The 18,653-nt window shown below is 56.5% G+C and overlaps 1 protein-coding gene across 5 annotated transcripts; it reads right to left on the reverse strand.

The window, feature by feature from the left end:
• Positions 1-2,771: 2,771 nt before the first annotated feature.
• LOC122702169 (interleukin-9 receptor-like) lies at positions 2,772-18,198 on the reverse strand. Of its 5 annotated transcripts, XM_043915676.1 has the most exons (9): positions 16,507-18,198; positions 12,059-12,160; positions 11,672-11,783; positions 11,416-11,594; positions 10,787-10,932; positions 10,287-10,488; positions 9,760-9,865; positions 8,920-9,004; positions 2,772-5,770 (listed from the first exon to the last, which is right to left on the reverse strand). In XM_043915676.1, the coding sequence occupies exons 1-9, from the start codon at positions 16,748-16,750 to the stop codon at positions 5,429-5,431; spliced, it is 1,518 nt and encodes a 505-aa protein (XP_043771611.1). In that variant the 5' UTR covers positions 16,751-18,198; the 3' UTR covers positions 2,772-5,428. The 5 variants fall into 5 exon arrangements, with proteins under 5 accessions (XP_043771611.1, XP_043771614.1, XP_043771613.1 ...); XM_043915679.1 differs by lacking the exon at positions 12,059-12,160 and having other exon boundaries at positions 10,787-10,927; XM_043915678.1 differs by lacking the exon at positions 12,059-12,160.
• Between the last annotated feature and the right edge of the window lie 455 nt (positions 18,199-18,653).

Consider the following 18,653-nt stretch of genomic DNA (forward strand, 5'->3'; position numbering starts at 1 on the left):
ATGCATGCTGGTATGACAGCTGTCACATTACAGTCTAATAAAATTGCTTCTTTTGAATGAAGTTAAACACAACTAAGCGCTACTAGAGTCACTGTATGGAAAAAAACGAACTTTCTGGTCAACCCAACATTTTATCTGATGTAGGAGTTCCATGTCTAACAAAAAGACAGTATTTTACATACTATTACAATTTGTTGCTGTTCTGTCGTGTCCGACTCTGCAACCTCATGGATGGCAGCATGCCAGGACTCCCTGCTGCCAATCAAATTTTGACTTGCTTCAGAAATATTTCATGATGAGTATACTTCCATTAAAAACCAGAATAGTAAATTTTTAATAAATTCTGGTTTGGGTAAATTTAAAAATAATGCCATGCACCCCTCACAGGACAGAGTTCAATGGTGTGGGGGACCCCTGCTGTCCTCCAGGACACAGTGCCCAACACATCCCACTCACAGTTCAGCAGTGTCCAGTTCATCCCCTCAGACAGTCCTAGTGAATTTCTGAAATTCAGTGCTGTGATTATTCAACGTCATAATTTAGAAATTCCAACTGAAGGAGAGCCCACCAGTCCTGTGCCTTGATCGGAAAATGGAGAACAAAAAGCAAAGTAAAGGTCAACCTAAGTCAACTGACTCTCTGTTTCAAGAGTGCTGTGTCTGAATGCTTGCGTGCCCCCAGATCCACACACAGTAGGCGGGGCCGCCCTTGGCGGGCAATAGGTCATGAGGGTGGGGTCCCCAGGAGTGGGGCTCGTGCCCTTATGAAGGAGACAGACCCCAGCCCCTCTCCCCCGCGTGAGACACAAGGAGAAGTCTGCCACCAAAAAAGAGTCCTCACCCTGCCAGGTTGGTACCCCAACCCTGACTGTCAGCCTCCAGAGCAATGAGACATAGATTTCTACTGTTCATGGGATGGGCCACTGTCTGTGGTAGTTTGTGACAGCAGCCCAAAGGGACCACGGCAATATCAGCAGTAATGCACGGGACAACCTGGAATCTGTATAATCTAAAAAAGTTACAATAGCACCACAAAAATTAAAACCCTGAAGTATAAAGCTTACAAAATATATATATGCATGCGTGCAGAAAACAGTGACACTCAGGTGAGCACAGATTATAAAATACAGAGCTCTTCCTTGTTCACGAGCAATGCACTCAACGTTGTTAAAAGGCTCATTCTTTCTGTAGATTCAACAGAATCTCAGTCAAATTCCTCCCAAACATATTTGACAAACTGTTTCAAAACCTAAAGGAGAGGACAGAAGACTAAACAACAAAGTTACAGAAACCCATCGTTCAAACCCAAAAACTTATGATAAAGAGATAGAAATGAAGAGTGTGATGCTGGAGAGCAGAGAGAGACATAGAACAGAACAGAAAGCACAAAAATAGACCCATGTGAATCTAGTCAAGTGACCAGCCAAACGGACAGCTTCAGAGAGAAAGGAAGTGTGTAATAGAGGAAGGAAGTGTGTCCACAAATGGCCAGGAAACAACTGGAAGCCACGTAGAAAAATGAATGTAGATACAAATACTCTCACACAAAAATTCACTCAGAATGGTCTGTAAACATTAATTTTTCAAATGCAAAATCATAACCATTATAGAAGAAACTCTATATAATCTTGGGTTTGGTATGAGTTTTTTAAATAAAACACCAAACACTAGTCCATGAAAGAAAAGAAAACATGATGCTGTCTATTAAAGTTTAAAATGTCTACCTCATGAAAGACGCTGTTAAGAGAATAAAAAGACAAATCACAGGGGTTTCCCTGGTGGTCTGATGGGGTGAATCCACCTCCCAACGCAGCGCACACAGATCCCATCACTGCACCAGGAAGACCCCACATGCTGCACGGCAGTTCTTCAGGGTTCCAATTTCTCCACATCCTTGCCAACAGTAGTTTCCTCTTTCTTTTCTTTTTATAGTAGCCATTCTAATAGATGCGAAGTGGTATCTTGCTGTGGGTTATTTCTGTTTTTGTTTGTGTGGGTTGAGCCGTGAGGCTTGTGGGATCTTAGTTCCCCAACCAGGGATTGAACCTGGGTCTTTGGCAGTGAAAGCACAAACTCCGAACCACAAGATCACCAGGGAATTCCCTCTCACTGTGGTTTTCTCACTTCCCTGATGGCTAGTGATGCTGAACATCTTTTCACGTGCTCACTGGCACCGGGTTTAGCAATGACTTCTTGGGTATGACAACAAAAACACAGGCAGTAAGATAAAACATAAATTAACTGCACTTCACAAATACTTAAAGCTTCTGTGCTTCAAAGGATACTCTCAAGAAAGTGAAAAAAAAAACCTACAGAATAGAAAAACATATTTGCTAATCACAAGTCTGATAAGCATCTTGTATCCAGAATATACAGAGAGCTCTTACAACTCAGCTACAAAGGGATAAACAACCCAAATTTAAAATGGGCAAAGGACTTATCTCCAAACAAGATACACAGATGGCACGAACAGCTGCTCAGCATCATTAGCTGTCAAGGATACACGAATAAAAACCAGTGTGGCACCGCTTCACATCCATTAGAATGGCTGTTATCAAAACAACTTAATTCACAAAAGGAAAAAAAGAAATGAAAAAAAAAGGACACTAACGAGTTGGAAAAAAATATGCAGAACGTGGAGCCATAGTACACTGCCAATGGGCATGTAACATTGCAGCCACTGTGGAAAACAGTTTGGCAATTCTTCAAAAAGATGAACACAGAGTTAACACATAATCTATCAAGTATAAACCTAGGAACACACACAAAGAGTTGAAAACAGGTATTCAAACAAAAACTTATACAGTATCTTTCATAGCAGCACAGTTCCCAAGAGTGAAAATGCGGAAATAACCCAAACATCTGTCTAAGGACGAGCGTGCAGTCTGTCCATAGACTGTCCACTAGAATGTGGACATACCTCAGAACCACTACACTAAGAGGAAAAGAAAAGAACACTAAACGCCATGTACTATACCACGCCATTTGTATGAAATATCCACAGTAGGTAAATCATAAGACAGAAAGTGGGCTGTGGGGGCCGGAGGTCACAGGGAGGGTGGAGAGGGGGTGGGTGCTTAGAGGCTTTCCCTTCAGCGTGAAAACTAGACAGAGGTGACAGGACAGACGCACTGAATGTCACAGGAGCCTACACTTTAAAATGGTTCATTCCATCCTATATAAACTTCACCGCATCGACAGCCAGAGACACAGCGCCCTGAGCCCCCCAGGCAGCCCCCGCCCCGGCAGAGCCTCAGGGCCGGCCACGGCCCGGCTGCCACGGGGCCCGGCCCGCCACCCTCTGGATACTCGTGCCCCGGCCACACTGTCACTCAGCTCCTCCCTCCGGCAGCTCCCTCGTCAAGTCCCAGGCCACCTTCCCGGCCTCCTTCACCGGCGCATGGGGATCCGCGACCCCTCATCAGGGCTCATGGGGTCTCGGTGTGCAGTTGCCAAGGGTCGTTTCCCAGAACAGGTGGAAATTAGTGTTTCCTGAGCCTCACTGTGTATAGGCACCTGGCTCAGGTTGTCCTGAGGGGCAGGCATGGCCCATCTGCATTCTGCCTCTAAAAGTGGCTTCTCACTCAGGCAAGAGCAGGACCAAGTGTGTGAATCAAACGAACACGGTGCCCAGCCGTCTAGCCTGCGGGGCTCAGGCCCACATGTGCTGCCGGAGCCACACAGATGCGACTATAAATACACTGGCCTGGGGCTCCCCAGGGCCGGCTCTAGGAAGTGGATTCACACTGGTATTTTTACCCTTGGTTAGAGCAGAGGGTGCCTGCGCCTCACTTCCGTCCACAAACCTCCACTCTCTGGAAACTAAAGATACACTTGGGGTCCTGCCTGGTCCCGCCTGTGGCTCTCCACAAACCTCAGGGCTACAGCATGCAGTGGGGCGGGGTGGGGGGCCTGTCTGAGCCAGAGGGACCTGTGCCTTCAGGACCTGGGGAGGCTTTGCTTCTCTCTGCTCAGAACACAGGGAGGTGCCTCTCCGGCCCAGCAACCAGGAGACAGGCCTCCATCTATCCCACCTGCAATATGTCAGCACTTCCAACCTCAGGGCAGGCCCGGCCGCCCTTGCTAAACAGATGACCCCAGTGCCAGACCCAAGTCCCGCAGTCAGACGGGACAGGGTCTGTGTGTGAGGCCCAGGGAGAGTGCTAGGGAGGCCCCGGAGGGACCCTGGCACCCCGGGACCAGCAAGGATTCAGAGACGTCTGGCAGAGGCAGGGACATTGCCCAGAAAGGGGAAGTCCTACTCCAGTACCTGCTAACATGACCTTTTATAGAAACAGGGTCTCAGCCCATAATTCAGCCAAAATAGAGCAAGTCTTTCAGGTCAGCCCTGATCCACTGTGATGACACTGGTATAAAGAGGGGCCCTGGACAGAAGTCAGGGCCCTTGTGAGGCTGGAGCTGTGCAGCCTCAAGCCAGGAATCACCCAAGCCAGGCACAGCCTGAGTCAGGTCCTCACTGGAATCCCCGCGGCCCCGCCAACACTGTGATTTCACACTTCCAGCCCCCAGAACTGCGAGACCATGAATTTCTGCTGTTCTAAGCCACCCAGCTTGTGGTACACTGCTGCAGCAGTACCGGGGGACAGACAGGCGCCCTCTGCCCTGCCCCCCTTTCTCCAGACCACGGAGAAGGTGACAGGCAGGTGACAGAAGGTCACAGACCAAGGCCACGGCAGGCGGTCACTCTGGCCCTGACCCTTGGGGCTCTGGCCATAGCTCGCAGCTTCCTGGGGCCCCTGGGAGGATGAGGAGGAGGAGCAGGGGGGCCTCCCTGAGCTGGTCACTGAGCACCCCCAGAAACCCCGAGCAGCAGACCGCAGCTCCCCTCCATGTCCTCTGGGCCCGCCCCCCAGCCATCAGCAATTTGAAACAGCCATTCGTCCCGTTTAATCTCGGTAGGGGAGGGAGCCCAGGGAGGCACAGAAAGCGGACCCTCAGCCTCATCGCTGCGTCTCACCTGTGTCCACGCGGCCCAGACTGGCCTCTCAAGGGGCTGAGGGCAGAACAGGCTGTGGGCCCAACACCTCGCTTCTCCGAGGGGCCTGGGGTTAAGCCCGGAAGCAGGGAGGGGAGTGGTGGATGGGGGCCAGGATGGCAGGACGCTGAGGGCAGAGGCCCAGGCCCACAGGTGTGGGGTGGGGGGAGAGCCCACCTGCCTCCACCCAGACCCGACACCTGACCACCGCATGGGTGGTCCTGCGCAGGAGGTCCAGTGCCGGTCACAGGTCAGCTCCAGGGCCGCTGGTCCACGAGCTGCAGAATGGACAGGCTGCAGCACCACGGGCCTGTCCACACAGCACCTCCCGGCTGGGAATCCAGGCTCGACCAGTCACAGAAAATGCCACGGGGGGTGGGGGGGCGGTGTTGGGGGGGTGCGCAGAGCTCCACGCTTCCCGGGAAGGCAGGGGTCAGCTCCCCGCAGAGCAGTCCAGGGCGCAGTAGTCGCCGCTGAGGCCCTCACACTGGGGGGGCGCCAGCCAGGGGTGGCCCGCAGAGGCCCGGTCCTCCTGAGGCAGGTAGGCGGGCGACGGCGCCGCCTGCTCCACGCGTCCCGCTGGCAGCACACCTGCTGGGAGCCCGGGCCCAGGGCCGCCCTCCTCCTCCAGGCCCGCCGACGGCCAGGCGTCCGCTGGGTCACAGTGCAGCAAAGCAACGGCCTCCCGGACACGGGCCTCCTGGAGGGCTCCTCGTGGGGGGCCAACATGGTCCCGGCTGGCCTCTGGGCCGGCTCCGCAGGCCCCTATCCAGGTCTAGAATAGAGCAGCAGGAGGGCAGGCCTCAGGAGGCGTGTTCAGGACTCAGCATGGGAGCAGCCGCCCCTTCTGCACGAAGCTCTCCAGACAGCCACACCCAGAGGCCCAGAGCGCCCTGTCCACCCGCCACGGGCCAGCCCAGCCTCGGCACAGGCCCCCTCCCTCCCCACACCCCCCACACAGGGCCCGGGGCTCACAGAGACCTAAGCCAGAGTGTAGATACGGGCCCCTCACCCCAACCCCACTACCCACACACACACACACAAACACATGCACACACACGCACACACATGCACACACGCACACATGCACACACACGGTGCTGTTGGGCCTAGCACCTCTGGGCCAAAGTCAGCAGACCTGGACCCCTCTGTGGGACCACAGGAGGCCCCCCACCTCCAAAAGGAAGCTGTTTCTGCATATAAATCAACGAAGTTAGAACACTCCCTTTCACCATGCACACACAAAAAAATTCAAAATGACTTAAAGATCTAAACATAAGACATGTCACTATAAAACTCCTAGAAGTGAACATAGGCAAAACATTCCCTAACATAAATCATACTAAAGTTTTCACAGGTCAGTCTCCCAAGGCAACAGAAATAAAAATAAGCAAATGCAACCTAATCAAGCTAACAAGCTTTTCCACAACAAAGGAAACCATAAAGAAAATGAAAAGACAACATACAGACTAGGAGAAAATATTTGCAAACAATGTGACCAACAAGGGATTAATTTTTAAAATATACAAACAGCTCATACAACTCACTAACAACATCAAAAAAGAAAAAATCAAAAAATGGGCGAAAGACTGAAAAAGACATTTCTCCAAAGAAGAAACACAAATGGCCAAGAGGTACATGAAACAATGTTCGCCATCAGTAATTATTAGAGAAATGCAAATAGAAACTACAATGAGGTACCATCTCACACAGGTCAGAATGACCATCATTAAAAGCTACAAATAGGGCTTCCCTGGCAGTACAGTGGATAAGAATCCACCTGCCAATGCAGAGGACGTGGGTTCGATCCCTGGTCCAGGAAGATCGCACGTGCCATGGAGCAACTAAGCCTGTGCGTCACAACTACTGCGCCCGCATGCTGTGAGTACAGAAGCCCACGGGCCTAGAGCTCATGCTCCCCAACAAGAGACGTCACTGCAGGGAGAAGCCTGCACAAAGCCACAGAGGGTAGTCCTCGCTCACCACAACCAGAGAAAGCACACACACAGCAACGAGGACCCCGCACAAACAAAAATACAAAAATAAATAAAACAAGCAATAAATGCTGCAGAGGGTGTAGAGGAAAGGGAACCCTCCTACACTGTTAGTGGGAATAAACTGGTCATCCACTGCAGAAAACTGTATGGATGCTCCTTAAAAGAAAAAAACAGAGCTACCATATGATCCAGCAATCCCACACCTGGGCACATATCCAGACAAAATTCTAATTCAAAAAGATACATGCATCACCGTGTGTAAAATTAGACAGCTGGTAGAACTTTGCTACATGAGGCAGGGAGCTCAAATCTGATGCTCTGTGACAACCTAGAGGGGTAGGAGATGTGAGGGAGTTTCAAGAGGTAAGGGACATGCATACATACATATATGTGTATATATATATATATATATATATATATATATATATATATATATATAACTGAAACCAACACAATATTGTAAAACAACTACCCTCCAATTAAAAATATATAATTTTTTTAAAAAAGATACATGTACCTCAATGTTCACTGTTCATTATGCACAATAGCCAAGACATAGAAACAATCTAAATGTCCATCAATATGTGAATGGATAAAGAAGATGTTTGTGTGTGTGTGTGTGTGTACACACGCACACAATGGAATAAAACTCAGTCATAAAAAGAATGAAATAATGCCATTTGCAGCAACACAGTTGCAATCAGAGATTATCATACTAAGTGAAATAAGTCAGACAAAGACAAATACCATGTGAGATCACTTATACGACACAAGTGAACGTGTCTACAAAACAGAAACAGGCTCCTGGACATAGAAGACACTTGTGATTGCCAAGGGGGTGGGGGAGGGATATTCTGGGAGCTTGGGGCTAGCAGACACAAACTATTACATACACGACGGATAAACAGCAAGGTCCTCTTGTAGAACCAATACCCTATGACCAACCATCATGGAAATGAATTTTTTAAGAAGCTGTTTCATACATGGGGACAGGGATCTCCATCAAGTGCAGCACACACACCTTCCATCGGAGAGCCAGTCCGTGGCTCCAGACCACGTCCTGGGGGGTCTAACTAACCCCCGGCGGCTCCTGTGGTTCCACAGGCAAGGGGCTGGGTGCCTATAGCCCAGAAGGGGAGCTCAGGGTAACCTTTGCCCCACAGCCCTGATCAAGGGCTCAGCTTTAAGCTCCAAATTGTCTCTCTCGATGACAACCTTAAAAACCATACTTTCTGTTAAGAGAGAAAAGGGCCAGGCGGAACCCAGCCGTGCAGGGCCAGCAGGGAGAACCCGGGCAGAGCCGGTCAGCAGACCCCAGGCATCCTCTGACAAAGCAAGGGGCCCGAGACAGTGGCACCAGCGACCACCGTAGCGCTCCCCTGCTGCTTCTTCCGCCTGTGGGGCAGGGGCACCCGGCCAGCAGCAGGAACCGCGGGCCACCAGGCTGTCCTCAGCATGGCCTGTGAGAGCCCACAAGGGCAGCATGTCGGGGGTGGGAGATCAACTCATCACGCCACCCAGCGGGCCTTGAGGGGCCAGGCCCTCCACAGTGGCCACCAGGGTAGCCCAGGGACCAGGGACGGCCCCAGGGCAGCAGAAGACACAGCCCCCCGAGCTGGCACCTCAAAGGGCTGCTGCAAACCAGAAGAGGCAATGTCACAAGAATCTTCACGCTTTTCCGTCAGCAATGAAATCAGAGACACAAGAGGAAAAAGCACTCAGCAAGACGACAAAGCTAATTTTCTTCTTGCCCATTTGAGTCAGTGTGTATATATCTATATATATACTCTACAGGCCACTGTATACACTAAAAAAGCTCAAAGCACTGACAGAGGCCCCCAAGCCTCACCCAAGCCCACATCCTGGGTAGGCCGGACATCTGGGCACCCCAGCCCCACCCCCAGCCCTGGCCCGCAGGATCACAAACCTGGAAGTCCCCGTTGTGCACGCTGTACAGAGGCTGGAAGAATGGGCCTGGGGACGGCACATCCTGGTACAAGGCTGTCTTCATCCTGCAGCCAAGAGACAGCAGTCAGAGGCTGCAGAGACCTGGCCAGGGGCTCCTCACGGCCCCGCTCCAGCAGTCACTGCAGGGACCTTGGCTCCTTCTGGCAGCGGGCCTGTGTGCGCTCTCCCCTCACTGGGTCCAGGTCTGACACCTGGCACCTATGGCCCCCGCGCAGGTGACCCCACAGAACTGAGTTATACCAAGCCATGCAGTGGAGGTGCCCAGCTTTGTCCTCAGTCTGAGAGGGAGGCAGCACCTCCAGGAAACCCACCTGATTTCTTCCTGAGCATCTACCCACCCAGAACCCAATGGTCCTCCCCTGAGGACGGCACACTGGGCTCCAACCCGGCAGGTCCAGGTCAACCTCAGCAGCCTCCCCAGGGGCCTGGCCAGATTCCCCACACCAGGGCTGGCCTCAGGGGCCACAGGTCACGTTGCATGCACCCGCACGTCCGGTCAGTTTCTGTTCCTGAGACCCTGGCACTTCCCTCCCCTTTGCTCCATCTCTGCTTCTCCTGCCAGCTCCCACACCTGCCTCCGTCTGGACACTGCTGCTGGTTGCCCCGCAGGCCTCCTCCTCACTTGTACCATGAGCTTCCTCTCTGAAAACATCAGCCAGGTCACATCACGTGTGGCCAGGCTTCAAGGGCTTTCCTTTGACCCAAGGAAAAGCCTGACCCCTCCCTCGCCCAGGGTCACACACACACACGATCACACGCACGCAAGCACATGCTCTCACACACACCCCTGGCTACCCACCTGGGTGACAGTTTGAACAGTAAGTAGGTCAGGCTGCTCAGCAGGAGGAAGATGGACACAGCGACCAGGGTGCTGTCGGCCTGCCCCAGAGCAGGGACCAGGCGACCTGCGGCGAGAAGGACCAGGGCTGTGTCCCTCTGACTCGCCTGGCAAGGCATCCAGACGAGCACCTGGGCCACAGGGAAAGTACGTGACAGGCCTGGAGGTTTGTTTCATGCCTGCAAGAGCACCCTGGTGAGGCACCCACCCCCGGGCCTCGCCTTTTCCATCCACAGGTTCAACAGGGTCTGCGATCCTTCAGGACCTCTGTCCACGGGGTCAGCCAGGCCACCCTAAGCAGACGAGGCCACACCTGGCTCCATGGGCAGCAGCAGGGCCTGGGGCCACAGTCACTCCCGGGAGACCCCCAAGCTGACCCTGTTGACCACCTCAGGGAGAGGGGTTAGGAGGGGGAAAGGTGGGACACTTGGAGGCAGGCAGGGGCCCCCACCCAGACCCCAGGGGGCAGCGGCCACGGCAGCGCCCACCTCGTCTCAAGGGGGCGGCAAAGCAGGCAGGCTGGCTCCAGTCACTCCACACGCCGTTGTATCCCTCTTCCTCCGCCACCTCACCCTCTAGGGTGGCCATCTGGACGCGCAGCCGGGCCTCATAGGCAGAACCGGGGTCCAACTCGGCGGCTTCAAGTTTGAGCCAGGTCACCCCAACGATGTGATCCTTGTGCCGAGCCCACTGGGGACGAGGACAGTCGGGAGATGCTGGTGGTGAGACTGGGTCGTCAGCCCTCGAGGACACGCACACGGGCACACTGCACCTGTCCGCACGCATACGTCCATTCACTTGTGTGCACACTCATCCACACAGGCAGGCCCTGTGAACACGCGCACACACGCACTCTGCACTCACATAGACTTGGCTCTGATCACTGCCTTCCTTGTAATTCCAAGGTGAGAGCACCCTGGGTGGGAAGAGCAGCGTCTCCTGCTGCTTCCAGGAGAGATGGGCCCCAGGGTGGGCGACCCAGCTTTACCTCCCAGGCTTCCTCCTGCCTCTTGAAGGCAAGCTCATAGCTGAGGAGCGTGGCCAGCGGCTCCAAGGCAGGACTGATGCTCCAGGTCAGGACACAGTGCTCAGAGCTGACGTTGCTCTGCAAGTCCGAGGGGGGGTCCAGCTTCACTGAAACAGGACAAAGCCACGTGAGGGTGTGTGGGTCAGCACGTCCGAGACTGGGGATCAGAAAGATTCCCGGGAAAGATGAGGGTGTGACCGAGGCCCTCTCAGAGCAAGGTCTCACTGGGAGACTGGTCCAGAGAAGGCCCAGGTGGGACGAGACAGCTATGACTTCCTCCAACCCGAGGCAGTGAAGGCGTGTCTCAAATCTAAGCAGCTGCTGCACATTCTTCCTGGTGCGCCTGAAGTGCCTTTCAAGGGGCCCACGCTGCAGCTCCTGCCCCGACTCAAAGCCCTGCGCCTCCATCCTCCTCCGGACCCGAGCCCCCAAGCAACGAGTGGGCCCGCCCCCCGCCCCCTGGGCCCCACCTGCTGCAAGTCCTGGATCTGTCCACAGGGACCGGGAGCACTGACTGGGTGGCGGGGGTTATGGGCGGTGGGCTCTGTGGTCAGGGGGATCCCCGTCAACGTGCCCAACCCAGGTCTCACCGTGTCTCCGGGGCAGATACTGTGGATCCACCAGGCTGACCTGCTCCTTCCCAGAGACGTGGTGGTGGAAGGTGATGGTGAAGTTGTCAGCAGGCACGAGGACCTCCTCGGGCGGCAGCTCCACGGTGCAAATGCCGGCCCAGAAGACACACTTGTGCTCGCTGCCCAGCGCGAGGTTGCTGGAAAGGACGTGTGTGGGCACCAAGGGACCATGGCCCCCCTCCGGCCCCCTGCCCTCCCCGCCCTCCAGCCTCACCTGGTGAAGAGCAGCCAGGAGCCGGCTCCCTGGCCTGGCGCTGGGCCAGGCCAGCGGCACTCAATCCTGAGGATGTTGTTATTGTAGCAGGTGAAAGCCCCAGGCCCTGGCCCTGGGAACAGCGACCGTGGCAAGTCCACCGTGGCTGCCTCGGGGCAGGGCCAGGGGAGGGGGAGGGCCTGGCGCTGACCCCCTCTGACAGGGCAGGCCTGAGAGAAGGAGCCCCAAGGTGACCACGGCGGGGCTGGGCGCCCCGAGGGGACGGGCTCTGACCGTGCGCCCCGGGTGAGGCCGAAGCTCCAACTGGTCTGCGGAAGACCAGCACCAGCAGCCCAGACCCTGCCACGCTCTGCACCCACACCCCCCACAGCCTGAGCCAGCCCTCACCTCCTCTGTCCCCCAGGACAGGGACCCCCAGGCCGAGCCAGGCGCAGAGCAGGAAGCAAATGCCCGCCTCTCGCATCAGAACTTCGCTCTGCAAGGTCCAACCTGGAAAAGGCTGGGCTGAAGGGCCATGTAGAGAGCACCCCCCCGAGGTGGCACTGTGGGGGGGGGGCGCTTCAAGCAAGTCACCACCTGCCCCCTCATCCCATCCTGTGAAGGAGGCTGAGCACCGCAGGGGAGCGGCACCAGCAGGAGCTCAAGCTCAGGCCTCCCAGGTCGCTGGACTCTGAATCAGCCACGTGTCCAGGTCTGTCCAGCAGGCAACGCTCCGAGCCTGGGCCCCAGGTCCCTCCCACAGGGGAGGCAGGGTTGGGGGAGCATGGTTGTGGACAACAACGGAAGGGCAGATCTACTGGATCCCCTGGTGTCACACCTGGGCCGACTGTGTAAGCTGTACCATCCACGTGAGCTCCCACCAGACCCATGAGAGGCGGGGCGTGGTCCCTGGTCCCAGGGCTCTGCCCCAGGACAGCAGAGGAAAGGGAGCAGGTGTCCACACGCCCACTAGCACCTCCCACACTGTCTGCCACAGGTCCGTCCCGAGGAGCCCTACAGAGGACAGCACCCTGGGGCGGGGCTCCCAGTGCAGGGGGCTGTGTGCGAGGAAGCACCTTGGGGTGAGCAGGCTGCTGACGCCCTGTCACCCCATTTTTGCAGCCCCAGATAGTACACTGATAGCTCCTTCGCAGGAAGCAGGGCCAGCCTGGTTATGCAAGCCTGATGGGTGATAAGGACTCAGAAAAGCAGCAGACAAGCACAGACCGCAGCACGGAAGCACTCAGAGCCCGCACCCACTCTCCCAGAAGCAGACACCCTCCCCCACCCCCCACAGCCTCTTCATGGACCCACAGGACAGATCCCTGTCGGGTCAACAGGCAGGAAGACCTCACCCGCCCCTGGACTAAAGCATCATCTGCCACAAACCGCCAGGGCAGTCACGGATGGAGGGAACCAGCTCTCAGGGAGCCTGAGACAGGGTCAGAGGGAGCACCAGGATGCAGGGGAGAGGGGAGGGCACTTAGGATGTGGAGGGAAGGGGGCACTTAGGATGTGGGGGGAAGGGGGCACTTAGGATGTGGGGGGAAGGGGACACTTAGGATGTGAGGGAAGGGGGCACTTAGGATGTGGGGGGAGGGAGCACTTAGGATGTGGGGGGAAGGGAGCACTTAGGATGTGGGGGGAAGGGGGCACTTAGGATGTGGGGGGAAGGGGGCACTTAGGATGTGAGGGGAAGGGGGCACTTAGGATGTGGGGGGAGGGAGCACTTAGGATGTGGGGGCGGGGGGACTTAGGATGTGGGGGCAGGGGGCACTTAGGATGTGGGGGCAGGGGGTACTTAGGATGTGGGGGCAGGCACTTAGGATGTGGGGGCAGGGGGCACTTAGGATGTGAGGGGAGGGAGCACTTAGGATATGGGGGGAAGGGGGCACTTAGGATGTGGGGGGAAGGGGGCACTTAGGATGTGAGGGGAAGGGGGTACTTAGGATGTGGGGAGAAGGGGGCACTTAGGATGTGGGGGGAAGGGGGCACTTAGGATGTGAGGGGAAGGGGGACTTAGGATGTGGGGGGAAGGGGGCACTTAGGATGTGAGGGGAAGGGGGACTTAGGATGTGGGGGGAGGGTGCACTTAGGATGTGGGGGCAGGGGGTACTTAGGATGTGAGGGGAAGGGGGACTTAGGATGTGGGGGGCGGGGGCACTTAGGATGTGGGGGGCGGGGGCACTTAGGATGTGGGGAGAAGGGGGCACTTAGGATGTGAGGGGAAGGGGGTCCTTAGGATGTGGGGAGAAGGGGGCACTTAGGATGTGGGGGGAAGGGGGACTTAGGATGTGGGGGGAAGGGGGCACTTAGGATGTGGGAGGAGGGAGCACTTAGGATGTGGGGGGCGGGAGGCACTTAGGATGTGAGGGGAAGGGGGACTTAGGATGTGGGGGGAAGGGGGCACTTAGGATGTGGGGGGCGGGGGGCACTTAGGATGTGGGGGGCGGGGGCACTTAGGATGTGGGGGGAAGGGGGCACTTAGGATGTTGGGGGCGGGGGACACTTAGGACGCAGGGGCACACTGCCACTGCAGGCAAGAGCTGGCCCAGGCCCCAGCGTGGTCAGCCATAGCCACAGCATGGAGGGACGATTGCATCTGTGAGACCTCGGCCAGCAGGGCCACAGGCTGCCTCAGGAGCATGGAGTGGGCGGCTCCTAGCTCAGCCGGCCCCCGGGTCAGGCGTGAGGAGGACAGACCCACACAGGACACTCGTGCCAAGTGGCAGGCCTGGAGCCACCCCGGGGAGAGGTGGGCAGGGCAAGCAGCCCACAGCCATCTGCGGGGAGGCCCCACACTCCCTCTGCTCAGCGCTACTGTCCACACCCAGCGAGCCGGGCGAGGCGGCGCCGTCACTGTGCTCCGTACAGGGGAGCAGGCCGAGGGCCAGAGACCCCAGGCTGGCTGGATCGGGGGCACCATCTCCTGGACTGGGCACACATCCCCCTAGTTTCCACACAAGCCTGCAAGCCTCCCCCGCCCTTGAGGCAGGGCCGCCCCATCCTTGACAGCAGACACTGGGCCAGGTTGGGTAGGAAGCCCAGCAGCTACTCCCTGATCCTGGAAGAGGCACCAGGATGGCCCCAGGGAGGCCCAATCACACCCAGAGGAGACAGGTCGTGGGGCGGCTGCAACACAGTCCTGAGAGGGCCGGGCCGACATCCCCACCTGGCTCGTCCCTTCCCACTGGGCCTTGGACACGGCCTTCAGCACACAGCGCTCAGGCCCCTTTTCCCAACCCTGTTTCCTCCCTGGCCTCAGCATCAAGGTCTGGCCAAATGACCACCAGCCCACAGCCCACCAGCCCGGCCTGCCATGAAGTCGTAGGCTGCCATGCAGCTGGACCCCTGCCGGGACCTCCCAGGGTCAGCTCCCCCAGGCCCCACCAGGTGAGACGCCCGCAGGGCGGGGTTTATGCATTGCACCACACCCTCCAGATTGGCTTCACCCACTTCCTGTCCCCTTTCACACAGTATTTTTTCATGGGGACAGAGGGGTACCCCATTACTCTCCCTGCCCATCCCAGAAGGTAGCAGATGCAGGGGGTAGGATGGAGGCTGCGGTTGAAATGACAGTGGTCCACCACTGCCCTCGCTGCTGGGATGGGAGGAAGGAATCCAGAGACTGGCTCCCGGGGCAGCTTGGACTCGGAGGAGGCGGGCCTGAGACCCGGCAACCACGGCAACCCAGCACCCCAGGGCAAAGGGCCGAGGACCCTGCTGGGCAAGGGCAGGGAGTGGGGCTGTCAGGGCAGGGAGGCCGGCCGGCGAGAAGGCGCACTCGTCACCTGTCCTGGGACGGCCGAGCCGGACAGGCACCTGCCTCAGGGCAGTGGACATTCCGGGACACGGAAAGGCCAGGCCAGAGCCAGGGCGAGGCGAGGGCGGGATGCAGGGGGCCTGGGGTGGACGGGGCCCAGAGAGCAGGAGCCAGGACAAAGGGCAGGGGGTGCTGAGGCTGGGAATGGGAGGGACAGAGGGCCTCGGGACGAGCCGCTCACTCTCCCCCAACCGTCGCTGCCTTCCGTCCATGACGTGGCTGGAAGGATGCAGACACCGGCCTGGGGTTCGACGGGCTGGGGTGCTCTGCTCCGCCCGCACCCACCCGGCCCGCCAGCAGCCCGCGCTGGACATCCGCAGTTCTGGCATCAGGCTCCCGCAGGGCGTCTGATTCATGCTGTGCTCTCCCACCTGCTCCCAACTGAAGAGACATCCCGACCCTCCCCAGACCTACCCTTGCCTGGAGAAAATGATGTTAACGCCTTGGGCCCCTGGGAGGGGGCTCTGGAACATTCGAGCAGGAGCCCTCTTCCTCCCTGTCTGCTTGGCTGCGTAGTCCTCCTGGAAGCCTGCCCTCTCCTGCTGCCCTGCCCACAGGTCCCAGGGGGAGTCCACAGACTCCTCTTCAGACCTAAAGCCTCTCAAAGGCATGCGCGAGAGCAGGGGCTTTACCAGCCCCAGGACTGAAGCCCGTCTCCACTCACAGTCATCCGAGCTGAGGCCACCTGACCCTAGAATGCCCACACGCTGCCCCCAAGAGGGCAGGAACGACCCTGGCCCTCACCCTACCGCTAACTCCACCTGACGAGCTCAGCGCCCTCCCCTCTGCCCAGTGGCACCCACGACGCTTACAGGCCAGGCCAGGACACCGCCACTCCTATGGCACATATCTGTCGCCAGGACATGCCCAAGACAGGACAGAGTTGATGAACCAGGGTGGCCTCCCAAACGCCCTGCCGCCCTTCTGAACGTGGCCCTCACGCTCCTCCTGAGCTCGGGGCTGGCGGGCCACCTGCCCCGTCCCCCAGAGTCCACGCTGACTTGAGCAGTAGAGAACCCCAGGCGACACTCACCTCTCCAGATGCCGCTGCCGGCGCCCATGGCAGGCGTGATGCTCCCGAGACCTGCAGGTGGCTTGTCACCCGGCCGCCCCTGCACTTGCAGCAAAGTCCCTCTGCCTGATTCAGGAGATAACTGCACCGACCAGTGACGTGAGCCTCGCGCGGGAGGCTGACACAGGCCGCCCACATCTGAAACCACGAGCACAGAGCGCGGCGGCTGGCCTAAGGGGGGCGAGAGGGGACCAGCACCCACCATAAACCCCACCTTCCACCCCCAGGGACAGCAGGCTGCCACACGTGGGCCTGGGGACCGTCCATCGATTGGTGGGTGAGCAGGGCTGCTCACTGAACTGGCTCAGAGCAGCGCCTGCCTCCCAGGCTGCCCAGGGTGCATCTCGGCAATCCCTGAGCACCGGGGTGGGTGGAGAGGGAGTCAAACCTAACAGTACTGCAGGCTCGCTTAAGGAAGGAAATAAGAGATGGGAGCCCCCGCCCCCGCCCTGTGGGAAGTCGGGCACAAGTTCCCCCAGACCATGTCTACGTTCCAGCAAACGCTCGTTTAACGGCCTGCTCGGTGCTCAGCTCTTTTCAAATTCTTTTCAGAGAAGCACATAAGAACCTACCTCACGCCTTTACTGGTGGTACACACCATGGTTTAATAATCCTGTTGGTGGACAATTTCACTGTTGCCTACATCCGCTATTTCAATTTAATGGACATAGATGTATATATAATGGACGTACAACACTGCATTACTTTCTGGTGTAAATATGCCATTTTAAATGAGTAATTCCAGGCCTGGATCTCTAATCACCAGGATGAGTGCTATACAAAAAAAACAGGCTGGGGCAACCTGTCGGGCTTAAGATCTCAAAACAGATGCTGCCAAGCGGCCCCCCAGAAATACAGACTTCTGCTCCCATCAGACATGTAAGGATGCCTGCAGCCCTCACCAATTGCATTTGATAGCAGTCTTTTAAATCTTTGCCAATCTGATAGGCAAAGACGTTTCAATGTTGTCTTAACTTGCACTTCCTTGGTTATCAGTAAAGATAAGCATCTTTTCAAAAACTTATTGACTGTACGTTCTTAGGGGTGCCAAATAAGGTTGCACTTTAGCGCGCCCCTGTGCCTGAGTTCACATATAAGTGTGTTTTTATGTGTCTGTTCTGTGCATTAACCCAGCTGAGGGGAGATCTGGAGACACCAGAGCTGCAGCTTTCTGGAGTTGGAGAAACCAGTACCCACAGCAAGACGGCATCAGAGGCTCAAATCCATGACACACCTTAGGCATGACCAGGGACAAGATCATACTTCTAACAATTAAATGTTAATCAGCTTGGCCCCTTACACACTTTTATACTCACTGGGGCCATCCCTTCCCTAGTATCCTCATCAAGAGAGCTTCCTTCTCTCCCAGGCTAGAACTCACTCCCTTGAGACCAACAGACCACACACCACCCGCACACGACCCACAGGAGAGCATCCAGGCTACAGAGATGGGACAGCATGTCACAGACACTGAGGTGCGTGAAGAAGGCCACCTCCTCTGCCCGGCAAATGTTCTGATGCCACAGCCTGGCACCCCACCACCTCCCGTAACACACAGTTCAGTTCAGTTGTTCAGTCGTGCCCAACCCTTTGTGACCCCATGGACTGCAGCACACCAGGCCTCCCTGTCCATCACCAACTCCTGAAGCTTGCTCAAACTCATGTCCATTGAGTCGGTGATACCATCCAACCATCTCATCCTCTGTCGTCCCCTTCTCCTCCTGCCTTCAATCCTTCCCAGCTTTTCGAATGAGTCAGTTCTTCACATCAGGTGGCCAAAGTATTGGAGTTTCAGCTTCAGCATCAGTCCTCCCAATGAATATTCAGGACTGATGTCCTTTAGGATGGACTGAATGGGTCTCCTTGCAGTCCAAGGGACTCTCAAGAGTCTTCTCCAACACCACAGTTCAAAAGCATCAATTCTTTGGTGCTCAGCTTTCTTTACAGTCTAACTCTCACATCCATACATGACCACTGGAAAAACCATAGCTTTAACTGGACAGAGCTTTGTAGGCAACGTAATGTCTCTGCTTTTTAATACGCTGTCTAGGTTGGTCATAACACACAGAGATAAACAGAAAAGCAAAATCCACAGATGGAGGGAAAAC

This window comes from Cervus elaphus, chromosome 10, assembly GCF_910594005.1.
Source record: "Cervus elaphus chromosome 10, mCerEla1.1, whole genome shotgun sequence".
NCBI lineage: Eukaryota > Metazoa > Chordata > Mammalia > Artiodactyla > Cervidae > Cervus > Cervus elaphus.

Coding starts and splice junctions, on each gene's coding strand:
- LOC122702169 (XM_043915674.1), bottom strand. CDS start 16,750: ATGGTGGGTGCTGGTCCCCTCTCGCCCCCCTTAGGCCAGCCGCCGCGC. Junction 10,928..11,415: donor GTATCTGCCCCGGAGACACG/GTGAGACCTGGG, acceptor GTTTCAGTGAAG/CTGGACCCCCCCTCGGACTT. Junction 10,489..10,786: donor GGCAGGAGGAAGCCTGGGAG/GTAAAGCTGGGT, acceptor CCTCGTCCCCAG/TGGGCTCGGCACAAGGATCA.